The 12,681-nt window shown below is 43.8% G+C and overlaps 1 protein-coding gene across 1 annotated transcript in view; it reads right to left on the bottom strand.

The window, feature by feature from the left end:
- Positions 1-5,945: 5,945 nt before the first annotated feature.
- LOC140576710 (uncharacterized) overlaps positions 5,946-12,681 on the bottom strand; it is a 7,686-nt gene continuing 950 nt past the window's right edge. The window contains exons 2-3 of the mRNA XM_072696252.1: positions 12,094-12,655; positions 5,946-7,168 (exon numbers count right to left, since the gene is read on the bottom strand). Coding sequence (XP_072552353.1) covers positions 6,948-7,168; positions 12,094-12,538 — 666 coding nt within the window. The 5' untranslated portion in view covers positions 12,539-12,655 and the 3' untranslated portion in view covers positions 5,946-6,947. The remainder of the gene's footprint in view (positions 7,169-12,093; positions 12,656-12,681) is intronic.

The raw sequence follows: 12,681 nt of genomic DNA, 5'->3' as shown, positions 1-12,681 counted from the left end.
CCAAATAATACACAGCTTTACCATGAGATCAAACATCAGAGGCCTGAATATGAGCTATGACCTTTCTGCATGAATAGCACTGATATTTACAGAATTTATAATACATCATCTCCTTGGAAAACTTTCAATGACCTCCAAATTTTAGAGTGTTGCCAGATTCACATTATGTCAAATGACAAATATGACATTATGACAAAATTGGAGGTACAAGCTTTTTGCATGACGGTAAAGTTATACTACTGGCTGAGATTTGATTGATCAGTCGTGCAGAATGGGACGGTATAGTTACTAATAGCAACCCTGAACTACCCTCACCCTGGTTGAGGAGGATTGCTAAAGGTGGCTAGTGCTAACAGCAGCTATGCAGTGCAGCATACAGCATCACAGCATATCGTCATTATATGCTAATCTGGACTCTCACTGAGGGGCTGTTGGAAGGTAGGACAGACAAGACAACCACAGGTGGTATTTGACCTTGGCCTTTAGGCCTTTAACCCATCCATGCAGTGAACACACACACACACCCTCATATTAGTGAGTGCACAGGCCCGCCCGGAGTGGTGGGCAGCCTTCACTGCGGCGCCTGAGGAGCTGAAAGGGTTAAGGGCCTTGCTAAGGGGTATCAAAGGGTATCGAACCCACAACCCTGTCATCAATAAGCCTGGTGGCTGCAGCCCCCACAGCTCACCCACTTTCTTTAATGAAGGCTAATGATTGCACCAGTTCCTGTGCTGATGGTTGGGTCAGTACTGGTAAACTCAGAACTGGAGGACCTGTTTTTCTGTCCGTCCCTGATTTTACTGAAGTTCTTTACTGGAAAGTCACATAAAAGAAATATAGAAAGATAAAAGAAAAAGCCTGGTGGGCTTTGCATTTGATACAGGTGGTGAAACTGGGTGACAGGGCAGATTCTAATGTTACAACCCAGTCACATCCCAGTTATTGCTGAGGGGGCATTATAGTAGAGGCCTTTTTTTACACCGGCCTTGATGTTGTCATGGCTAGACACCAAACCAGAGTATAATTGCATGACTTACAACATCATTAATTATCCAGTTTACTGAAAAACAGCTCATTTGAAGTGATTCTGAGGTCTGAACCTGAACCTGGGGAGGCTGTGGCCTTAACCCCCCTGCCCAAGGCCTGGTACTCGGGCAAGGGTAAGCTAATTCCTCACAGGGATTCAGGTAAACCCCTGCATAATCAGCGATTAGTAACCATACCATGCTGCACCAGCCACCAGGCCGTCTGCATTGAGGCCTTAAATTCCCGAAGCCAATAAATCCCTCCATTTCATATGCACAGCAGCTGCAGTACCTATCAGAAGCCACAAGTTCAAAGGAACGATACCTCCTTGAAACTTGCAAGGTGGAAAATCGTGTAATTGAACACGGCACGCTGCTGTCGTTTGATGAGGGCGAGGTGTTATTTTATTTATTTGCTGATTTCTTTCAAGGTTGATTCTCATGCGCGCCGAGTCGGCCGCTTGTTCAGAAGCGACAGGCTCTTGTTTGCGAACTGATGTGAATACGTATGCAGCCGCTCTCTGCGTATTATCCGACCCAAGTCTCCGACTTGTAAGAGCTGTGGAAACCCACCAGGATGGGGAAAGTACAGTAGATGCTGCACACGTTGAGAAACATAGCCCTTAGTCCTGGAGTAAATAGGGGCCAGGAGTCTTTCAGCATTATCACGACACACAGAGGACAAGGACACACTTGCAATATCAATTTTTTGCTTTGTATATTTCACTGATGAGAGTGGATGTTCCAGTGGTTCGTAGGTTCTAGATAGCTATATGGTGATTCGGACTTGTGCAACATCGTCAACCTGTGGAGCTTCAGAGTAAACAAGGTACAATCTCATGACTTCCTCCAGAACAATCCTATCTTTGTTTATGTTGTTTAAGATACACTGTATGTCCAAAAGTTTGTGGACACCCCTTCTAATGAACACATTCAGCTACTTTAAGATGCACCCATTGCTGAAACAGATGTGTAAATGCACACACATACACAGCTGGTCTAGTCCCCATGCCGCCATGCCGCCTAGCCTAGGTGTGGGCTAGAGGGGTATAAAGCCCCCCAGCATTGAGGAGCTGTGTAGTGGTAGAACTGTGTTCTTTGGGGCTCCGTCCAGTACTTCTCAGATGAGCCTTCTTCCCTGGACAGTAGAGACAGTTACTCCAACAAAAGCAACAGAGACTCTTTTGTTAATACTGAAAATAGCAGGTGTCCCAATACTTTTGTCCATGTAGTGTAGTTATTTGTAGAGTTATTTCTATAGTATATTTCTGGGTGTAGGAGTGTATCTCAAATGACTACAGCCGTTACCAAAGGCAGTGGCTCTCAAACCTGTCCTCAGGGACCACTGAGAACCACTGGCCTATGGTGCTTAAATATGGTATCTAGAAAAGCTTCATCCACGGTGGCCTTCTCCTCTGAGTGGCATCTTTACTGTCTTGTCCAGTGGTCTCCAACTCATGAAACCTTCAGGAAGATAGCTCAGCTCTCCAGGAGGAGGGCTGGAGACCTCTGGCCTTGTCAGTAAAGGCAATGACTGTTGTCCTGACCAGAACCAGTTCCCAGAAGCTTCACAGCATGAAGATCCTCCACCAGTGGAGACACTCTCAGACAGTTCCACCCAAAAATCAGCCTTTCTGGAGATTACACTCTTTAAAATAAAGCTACTAACAAGGTTTTGATGCCAAAGAAGATCCATTTTAGTTCCACTTTTCATAGAACTCCAAATCCAAACTAAGAATTCTAGGAATTCTCAAATTTCTAGAAATCTTTAGTTTATAGAGTGCAGACTTGAGGCTTGTTCAGCTGGTTCTGACTTCAGAGTTCTCCAAATTCAGCTACAGTACATGTGCTGTCAGTCAAAATGACATTAACGTCTGTGGTGTAGTCGACACCCAGTGGCCTGACCGCTCCAGCTGCCCTCTATTAATTTGGTCAGGATCCTGTTCTAGCTCGACCACACTGCACAGAGCCGTGCCCACCAAACAGGAACCAGCAGAGACACCAGACACCCGGCCTGTAAAACTCAACAGTGAAGCTCTGAAGCTCTCAGTGCAGTTAGTCCTCATATGCTGAAGGCCTTGAACGAGATCTCCACCTCAGCCCTGTGTTTCAGCAGCACTGCGAGCGTGAATGTGTGGGAACGAGCGGAATGTATTAAATTATAAATCATAAGCTGTAATTCCCAATTTAGTCATCTCTGCCAAGGTTCCCGCTTCGAGATTCGAGCTCCACTTCTGAAGTACGAAGCATTCTGGAGATTCGTTAATTACGTAAACTTAATTTCAGACGCTCTGCATCTTAGAATCCTCTAAAACTCAGTGTTTTGAACATTGGATGATTTAATAAATAGCAACATGCTAATTATCGAATGTAGTTTTTACTAATAGTGTTTACTCACGGTAGTTTCCTGAAGCATCCTGACTTTGTGGCTGAATGCAATCAAGTCCTCACAGCAATGCTCCTCTAAAGTCTAGTAGAAAGTCTTCTTCCCTGGACAGTAGAGACAGTTACTCCAACAGAAGCAGGATCGGCTTTTTTGTTAATACTAAAGGAGCAGGTGTCCCAATACTTTTGTCAATATAGTATAGTTAAGTAAGGTTAGATGGAACACTAGAGGGGGCACTGGGGACACATGGGTATCCACCGTAGTATGTTGTGGCTTGGGGGGGGGGGTCTCCCTTTCAACTGAATGTGTCATCTCAACTGACCGACATGTCTGAACAGGTCAGCTGTCCTTTACATCATAGAATTTCATGATGACCGGACCAATAGAAAAGCTCCAGAATGGCATTTTAGACCTTTTGGGCCGTTTTGCAAAACGTTTGATGAGATTTCCCAGCATGCTTTGATTTTGGTGACTAAACAGTAAGTATGCTATCAACCCCACCCTCTTTCACCTTTACTCTCACGGCTGTCTGGGATGTCGTCCTAATTACAAAACGTGTGCACATCAATTTATTCAGTAAATATGAAACTCTGAGCCACTTATCATCATAAAACGTCATAATTCTGCCCCTCACGCTTTCGTTAGACTGGATTTACTGAAATACAATATTACAATATTTCACAATTTCATAAAAAACACCCAGAAATGTGATCAAACTGTGCATATAACAATGTCATAACCTTCCTAATAATGTAATACCATTATTAATACTGTAACACCTTATTACAGTAAGTAATAAAAATATTTATTACATTATCATGAATTTTTAAACACTTAAAAAGTGCAAACTGACCCACTTATCATCACAATACGCCCTAATTCTGCCCCTCATGTTTTCATTAGACTGGATTTACTGTAAAATCTAATAACGGACGGACATCGTTTGGGCAGCGGCCTCAGCGAGCCCTTACATTAAGGGTGTTTGTTATTGATAGTAGCCACTAAAGACTACGAGCTCGTCTGGACCAGAGTTTGGCACCAATCCCAGTGAAGCTGAACGGGAATGATTCATGGAAAAGTCAGCTGTGACTGAAAAGGTTGATTCCGGCTGATTGAGTGTTTGACTCTGGAGTGTTTTTAAGTGTTATTGATTATGATCTATAATCATGTTAACACCGCCACGTAAAAACATGTGTCCAAAATGTAACTTTACAGGAGAAGCGAAAAACCTTCTGAACTTTCAATGGAAGTCAATGTGAAAAGATTTTATTCCGAGTCATTTTGGAGCTTTTCTATTGGTCAGTTCTTCATACAATTCTGATACAATATAAAGAACAACGGCCAGATTCACATTATGGAGAAAAGTGAAAAACTACAAAAATGGAGGTTTGGTGGGACAGTGCTGATATGACAGAGTGCTGTTTAATTCAGAGAACCCAGGGTTCCGTTAAAGCTACGCTCAACTCTGAGAGTTGTACAGTAATGCAGAACCAGTGCAGGTCGTCTGTAAACAGGATGTCACTGCAGATGTTCGTGCTCATTGATGTCTCACTGATGGCTCACTAAGCCTGTTCCCTTTCATCCTAAACAAACAAACAAACAAACAAACAAACATCTTTTCATTGTGCCGTCTACTGAATTTAGCCCATGAAGTCCAATGTGAATGCATGATCATCTTAATGAAACCTGTAAATACATGTTTTATTTACTCTGTTTATTTACTCTGTTTATTGCTGTTAATGTTGTTCAGAAATGAGCCTGGATTTTGTTGTAGCACTTAACATTGCAAAATATCCCAAATCCATAAAACCCCCAGAAATGTGATCAAATTGTGAATGAACTTAATCAATAGTGTAATAACCTGCATAATAATGAAATACAGGGCTCTTGACCATTAATGTAATACAATTTTTACCAAAACTGCAACAACCTATTACATTACTGGAAAATGATTACATTATCAAGTTAATTATTTGTAATATCTCACATTATTAAGTATTTATAAACACTCTGACTGATGTAAGTGCAAACATTTGCGACATTTCTGGCATTATGATGTTATTGTGAATTTATTACATTTTCAGGTTGATTTTTTTAAATAAAATATTGTTACACTATGAAGAATTTATTAATTGTTTTGACTGAAAAGTTTACAATTTGGCAAAAGTTCAAGATAATCATGTGTAATATCTTATTACAATATTAGGAAATTGTGCTACATTTCTGGCATTACATTACATTACTAGTAATGTATTTAATATTTAAGCTGATCATTTGTAATATCGTATTACGTTATCAGAAATTAATTATATTTGTTGATTAAGTACAAAATGTTGCTATATTTCTGCGATTATTACATTATTGTGAATATTTTACATTTTCAGATTGATCAGTTGATTGATACTTTATTAGGAATTTATTAAATTTTTTACTCAAGTGCAACATTTTGCTACATTTCTTAGATTATATTAGTAAGGATTTATAAAAATACAAAAAGTTATATTTCTGGGATTACTACATTATTAAATGAACATTTCAAGCTGATAATTTGTATAGAATATTAGTACAATATTATGAAATAATGTGAAATATTGCAGAATTTATTACTACATTACTTAAGTAAAAACTTTTGCCATGTTATTAAAATATAATTATTATCATTATGTATAATTATGAATTATAAGTCTAATTATTATTTCATAATTAAACAACATTTTTACAACATTAAGTGCTACAGTCAGTGTTATTGTTTTTTTGCCCAATAAAGAACATCATGCCCCGATATTCCAGAACTTAAACACCTGCCTGGGTGAAACGCATGTCTTACAACATCCTCCACCTAAAAAGTCATCCCCAATAAAAACACACCTTATTTACACCTGGTTTAGAAACAGAACCTGGAGGCTTGATTAGCCACGATAAGCTTGTAAATTTGACACCTTGTTTAATATGAATATGTTTATTTGCGTCCGGACGTCCCTCAGATGAGGATCTGACCGCTGATGTGTATTTACACTACTGAACTGTAGACCAGTGTGTTGACCTCCTGAAACCATGTGAGCTCACTGGTTCACTGTTGGGTTTTACAGCATCTCCGACAACATGGACGTATTCATCAAGATAAATAACGGATCACAGCGGAACGCCACCACAGTGCTTCATCAGCTCCCGGCCTAACAGAACCGACAGAAAAGAACCGGAGGACCAGTGAGAGGAATGGAAAAACAGAAATGTGCTCCAACCCACAAGATTCTGAAAATCCACCGCCTGATCCAGAGAGACCTGACGGCTAATGTTCAACCTCAGGCCTCTTAACGTTCCTCAACGTTCCTCAGAGTTCCTCTGAAATTCCCTTCAGCAGATCAGTCCGGTTCTACACCAGGTCTCCAGCCAAATGTCAGCCGCCTGCAGCAAGCCATGAACAGTGACGTTAGTGTTGGTTCCCGACACACCGACTCCTTTTGCTGGCGAGCAAACTCACCCCTTCTCTGCCGCGAGGGATCGGATCTAAGTGGCTTCCGGCTTCCGGCCCCAGGTTAGGTCCCGCTGTAGGCCTCGTTAGGAAGATGTGAGGTTTCATCAATTGTGACCACCAGCTCCTCAGGCTTCAAGGTGCTGAGGCAGTTGGAGTGGTTGTGGGTAACGTAGTTTGTTGCCACGGCGCGATGGAGCTCCCTCATCTCGTTGCCGCTGCCGGTGATGCAGCTGACCTCGCTTTTGCTCCTGCGATTCGCCGATCGGGGCCCAAACACCCACTCTGACCAGGCAAGAAGGAAAGAAGAGAGTTACTGCAGGAACGTTCCTGAACCTCCTCCTCCTGGAACCGTCACTGTCTCTACTGTCCAGAGACGAAGGCTGTCTACTAGATTCTGGAGGAGCATTGCTGTGAGGATTTGATTGCATTCAGCAACCAGAGTGTTATTGAGGTCAGGATGTTGGAGAATGATCACCACCCCACCTCATCATCCCCAAATCCCCAACTCATCCATCAAAAGTACTGGATGGAGCTCCTCCACCATCGTTCCAGAGAACACAGTTCCTCCACTGCTCCACAGCTCCTCAATGCTGGGGGGCTTTACACCCCTCTAGCCCACGCCTGGCATTATCTGCTCCAGAGAGTCCTATTCTATTGGCAGTTCTTCTTCTCTACAGGGACACTGTTCAGAGTTTCTGTTCAGAGTTGAAGTTAGCTTTTTAAGGCTTTTAAAGTTAGCCTTTTAGCTTTTTAAAACATTTAAAGTTAGCCTGTCATCCTTTTAAAGTTTTTTAAGCTTTTTAAAAGTCTTAAAAGGTAAACAGTCAATTACAATTACATTTAAAATTGGAATATTAGCTTTATAGGTAAATGAAATTTTGCCTGTCAGTCTTTTAAATTCTAAGGTAGACAGTGAGTAATAATTAGTTTTCAGATTTCTAATGTCTCATAATGTAGAAATTAGAATGTTACTTAAAACTTTATAAAGTTTCTCTGTTTATCTGTTTCTCTGTTTAAAGTTTTATGTATTTCAGTTCGCTTCCTAAAGCTGACTGATCTACAAATGTAGCTGATTTTGGGTTTAATAAACATATTGCTTTAAATAAAAAGTATTATAGGACTATTTATCCAGAATTCTTTGTGGATTACAGTGTTATTATGCTTCCAGTTTGTGACCTTGTAGACAAACACCGCAGTATGAGGGCTGTGAATATTCATTACAACAACAATACATGAATAATTGGCAGAAAATCAAATGTTTCTATGATAATTAATAAATCAGTTGATTTGAGAAGAACGGACGGCGCTGACCTCCTGCAGCACACAGACGCATTCACATCTCCGCTGCTGCCGCCCGGTCAGAGTGATTTCTGATTGGAGCATTGATTGAGTTCAGTGACATCATTTCCTTTTAATCACCTGCATGAACAGAGTGATTCATCTTCAGGAGTCTGGACTGAAAGTCTCAGGCGTGGTGGTTTAAAGAGGAGCTGGTAAAGCTGGGATCTGGGGGGGATTTCAGACTAACACACTGAAGGACGGGTCGGCCGTCCGAATCCAGTCTGACCGCTCACCTGTACGCAGAGGACAGCAGAATACAGCACTGTGCTGTCACTGATTAAACAGTGTCTGTCACTCACACACACACACACACACGCAGACACACACACACACACACATATGCAGACACACATGCCATGGGTCTAACACCCACAGTGTGTTTCTTATGTGCGCAGGCTGTGATGTCAGCAAGGGTGTCCCAGACACTCTGACCCTCACACACTCTGACTCACTCCAGCACTCTGACCCTCACACACTCTGACCCTCACACACTCTGACTCACTCCAGCACTCTGACCCTCACACACTCTGACCCTCACACACTCTGACTCACTCCAGCACTCTGACCCTCACACACTCTGACCCTCACACACTCTGACCCTCACACACTCTGACTCACTCCAGCACTCTGACTCACTCCAGCACTCTGACCCTCACACACTCTGACCGTCACACACTCTGACTCACTCCAGCACTCTGACCCTCACACACTCTGACTCACTCCAGCACTCTGACCCTCACACACTCTGACTCACTGAGGGATACAATCAATTACAGAACACACAGATCTCAGGCCTCGCCAGGGGGAGTCCGGCCGCCGTTGTCTCTCTGTTTATCTCTTTCTGTCCTCTTTTCCTTCTTACACTCCATAATACGCGAACACACACACACACACACACACACACACACATGTAATAACACTGAGCTTGAGATCGTTTATGTAATGTATGCACTCATGTCATTTTAATGTTTATGTCCCCATGATATAAACGCAAATACATAGTAATCTATAAACCAACTGTTTAATATGACTATTAATTAGTTAATTAATTAATTAATTAATGTATTTCTGTATTTCAACAAACATTAATAAAATTATAAATGCCTGTGATTGTAAAGTGTTTGGAGATATTTTTGAATGATCTATTTTTCGAGCAGTCTGCCTCAAGATCAGGTCTATCAGTCTGTCTGTCTATCTCTCAGTCTGTCTATCTCTCAGTCTGACTACCTGTCAGTCTATCTATCTATCATTCAGTCTGTCTGTCTATCAGTCTCACTGTCTGTCTATCTCTCAGTCTGTCTATCTCGCAGTCTGACTACCTGTCAGTCTATCTGTCTGTCTATCAGTCTGACTGCCTGTCAGTCTATCTATCTATCTATCAGTCTGTCTATCTGTCTGTCTATCTGTCTGTCTATCAGTCTGTCAGTCTGCCTGTGCTGTATTGTGTTGTATCACACTGCAAACACCAGTACTGTGATAACACTGTGCCCCTATTCCGAGTGGAGCCGAGTGCAGTGTGATTTACGTAAACGGTTTCAGGATCAGTGATGTGTGGAAAAGAGCTGCCGTATTTTCCCGCTGGCAGTGTGATGGAAAGCTGAAGGAATGCATGTGGCAGCGGAAAGTCATTTACTACGACCGTCGTTGCTTCATTTCCAGCTGAAGTGATGCGGCAGTGCGCCCCAGTCCAGCCCTGAAGGCTCTCCGAACTGAGGGGGTAGGGGTTCTCCGTCCCCTGGAACATCTGAGTGGGTTTTTCAGCTAATTATTGCGTAAAGAATGTTCCAGCACGGTGATTAGATAACCGGCAGATCTGTTACTCCGTCCAAAGACCTCTAATTGCTGTACTAGGACATTCTGGCTGTGGTGAAGAACCCTTCCGCAGAACGTAGGAGCCGAGCTGCAGCAGAGCTGCCCAGGCTGTTGGAACAAAATCCTGGGGTGGTACCACCTCTGATAGGAGTCAGTCTTAAAGAAATCTGGTTTTATGGTGGAGCTCAGTGGACAGGGTTTAGGCCGATGAAGGCCGGCTACGTCAGAATACTTTACTGAGGAGGAGCAGCTCTATCTCTATCTCGCTCTCTCTCTCTCTCTCTCCCTAGTGTGAAGAACCTGACCAGCGCACACACATTCACACACACAAATACACAAACAGAACTGCTAGAGAGGGAGGGAGAGGCCAAGCACATGAGAGAGATGAAGGGACTAAGAAGGTGAGAGAGAGAGAGAGAGACAGAGAGAGAGAGAGAGAGAGAGAGAGAGAGAGAGAGAGAGAGAATAGATGGGGGAGAGAATGGAGAGTGAAAGAAAGAGGGAGAGAGAGAGAGAGAGAGAGAACGAAGAGAGAGAGAGTGAAAGAGAGAGTGAAAGAAAGAGGGAGAGAGAGAGAGAGATAATGAAAGAGAATGGAAAGAGAGAGAGACAGAGAGAGAGAGAACGAAGAGAGAGAGAGTGAAAGAGAGAGTGAAAGAAAGAGGAAGAGAGAGAGAGAGATAATGAAAGAGAATGGAAAGAGAGAGAGAGAGACAGAGAGAGAGAGAGAGAGAACGAAGAGAGAGAGAGAGAGACAGAGAGAGAGAGAACGAAGAGAGAGAGAGTGAAAGAGAGAGTGAAAGAAAGAGGAAGAGAGAGAGAGAGATAATGAAAGAGAATGGAAAGAGAGAGAGAGAGAGAGAGAACGAAGAGAGAGAGAGAGATAGTGAAAGAGAGGGGGAGAGAGAGAGAGAGAGAGAGAGAGAGAGAGAGAGATAGTGAAAGAGAGGGGGAGAGAGAGGGGAGAGAGAATGTAGAGAGAGAATGTAGAGAGAGAGAGAGAGAGAGAGAGAGATGTCTCTTTATTCGGGGCTTCAGATGGAATCTCTTCGGTATTGCTGAGTGCTTACGGCCCTTTCCTTCCCTAGGTGTGTGTGTGTGTGTGTGTGTGTGTGTGTGTTTTCTTCAAGGTCCCATGTCCTGAGTCCGACTGAAGGTGTTTTTTCACATTGTCCTCAGCCCCCCAGACACGTGCAGGGTGAGGTCAGTGTGTGTGTGTGTGTGTGTGTGTGTGTGTGTGTGTGCTGGGTTTGTTTGAGTTTTACTGTAAAGCTTTACAGAAGAACAATCGTCACTTACACTACATGTCCAAATGTGCAAACGCAAATGCACACACACTCAGCTTGTCTAGTCCCTGTAGAGAAGTACTGCCAAAAGAATGGGACTCTCTGGAGCACCATGCTGCCTAATAATGCCAGGCGTAGGCTAGTAGAGGGGTATAAAGCCCCCCAACATTGAGGAGCTGTGGAGCAGTGGAAGAACTGTGTTCTCTGGAGTGACGGTGGTGGTGGAGCTCCATCCAGTACTTTTGGGATGAGTTGGGGATGATGAGGTGGAGTGGTGATCATCATCCAACATCCTGACCTTACTAAAGCTCTTGTTGCTGAATGCAATCAAATCCTCACAGCAATGCTGCTCCAAAATCCAGTAGAAAGCCTTATTTCCTGGACAGTCGAGACAATTACTCCAACAAAAGCAGGACCAATTTTTTTAATTGCCTTGATTTTAGAAGAAACAATGAATGAACAGGTGTCCCAATACTTTTGTCCAAATAGTGTACATCCAGTACTTAAAGCTTCTACGTTTGGCACATATTAACACACACTCCGACTCTGTATCACAGCTCCAAGCCCTCCACATTACGTTTACAGCTGATTTCAGTTCATTTGCGCCTTCACCATTACATGTACATGAACACACTGCCCCCTACTGGACATTTAACCCTAGCAGAAGCCAAATTGTTGCAAGGTCAGAGATGTACACCCCTGTTACCTGCTACAGTAACGACCCATGTGGTTTACGGGGTCAACCAGAGTCCAAACTGCTCTACTTACCAACAAACTCGTGCACCAGGTCCTTCACCAGATGACCGACAATGGCGTACGCCACCACCACCACCACCAGTGCCACCATCAGCAGGTAGAGCACGGCTTTGGGGAGCGGAATGGAGTCCCTGGGCGGCGTCCTGTAATCCGTGTACAGCAGGTCGTCCTCCGAGTACGAGTAACGGAACACATGCTCCATGCCAGACGTGTGGTTGGAGTTGAGCGGAGGCCGGCTAGCGCCCATCCCGCCCAGGTCGGGCTCCAGGGCCGTCGCCATGACGCTGCTGGTCACCGCCTCCGCTTTCTCCATGCCCCGGTGGACCAGGCCCATAGACTTGTTCACCAGCGGCAGGATCTGCGACAGGAAGAAGCTCCAGTCTTTGATGGCCGTGACGTTGCATGAGAACATGCTGGACGCTACCGTGTCGCTCCTCGGAGACGCCCGGGCCTGCATGGCCGGCAAACGGCTGAAGCCCCTCAACTTTGGGGGCTTGAGGGATGTCTCAGACTCAGAGAAGTTCTCACGGACGCGCGTTTAGCTCCGGGCTCATAGTGTCGGCCCTGGAGAAAGCTTACAGAAGAACACAAGGAGGTTAC

The sequence above is a fragment of the Salminus brasiliensis genome, chromosome 14, assembly GCF_030463535.1.
Source record: "Salminus brasiliensis chromosome 14, fSalBra1.hap2, whole genome shotgun sequence".
NCBI classification, from domain to species: Eukaryota; Metazoa; Chordata; class Actinopteri; order Characiformes; family Bryconidae; genus Salminus; species Salminus brasiliensis.
The sequence above is the reverse complement of the archived record's forward strand: the minus strand, read 5'-3'. Positions and strand labels throughout refer to the sequence as shown.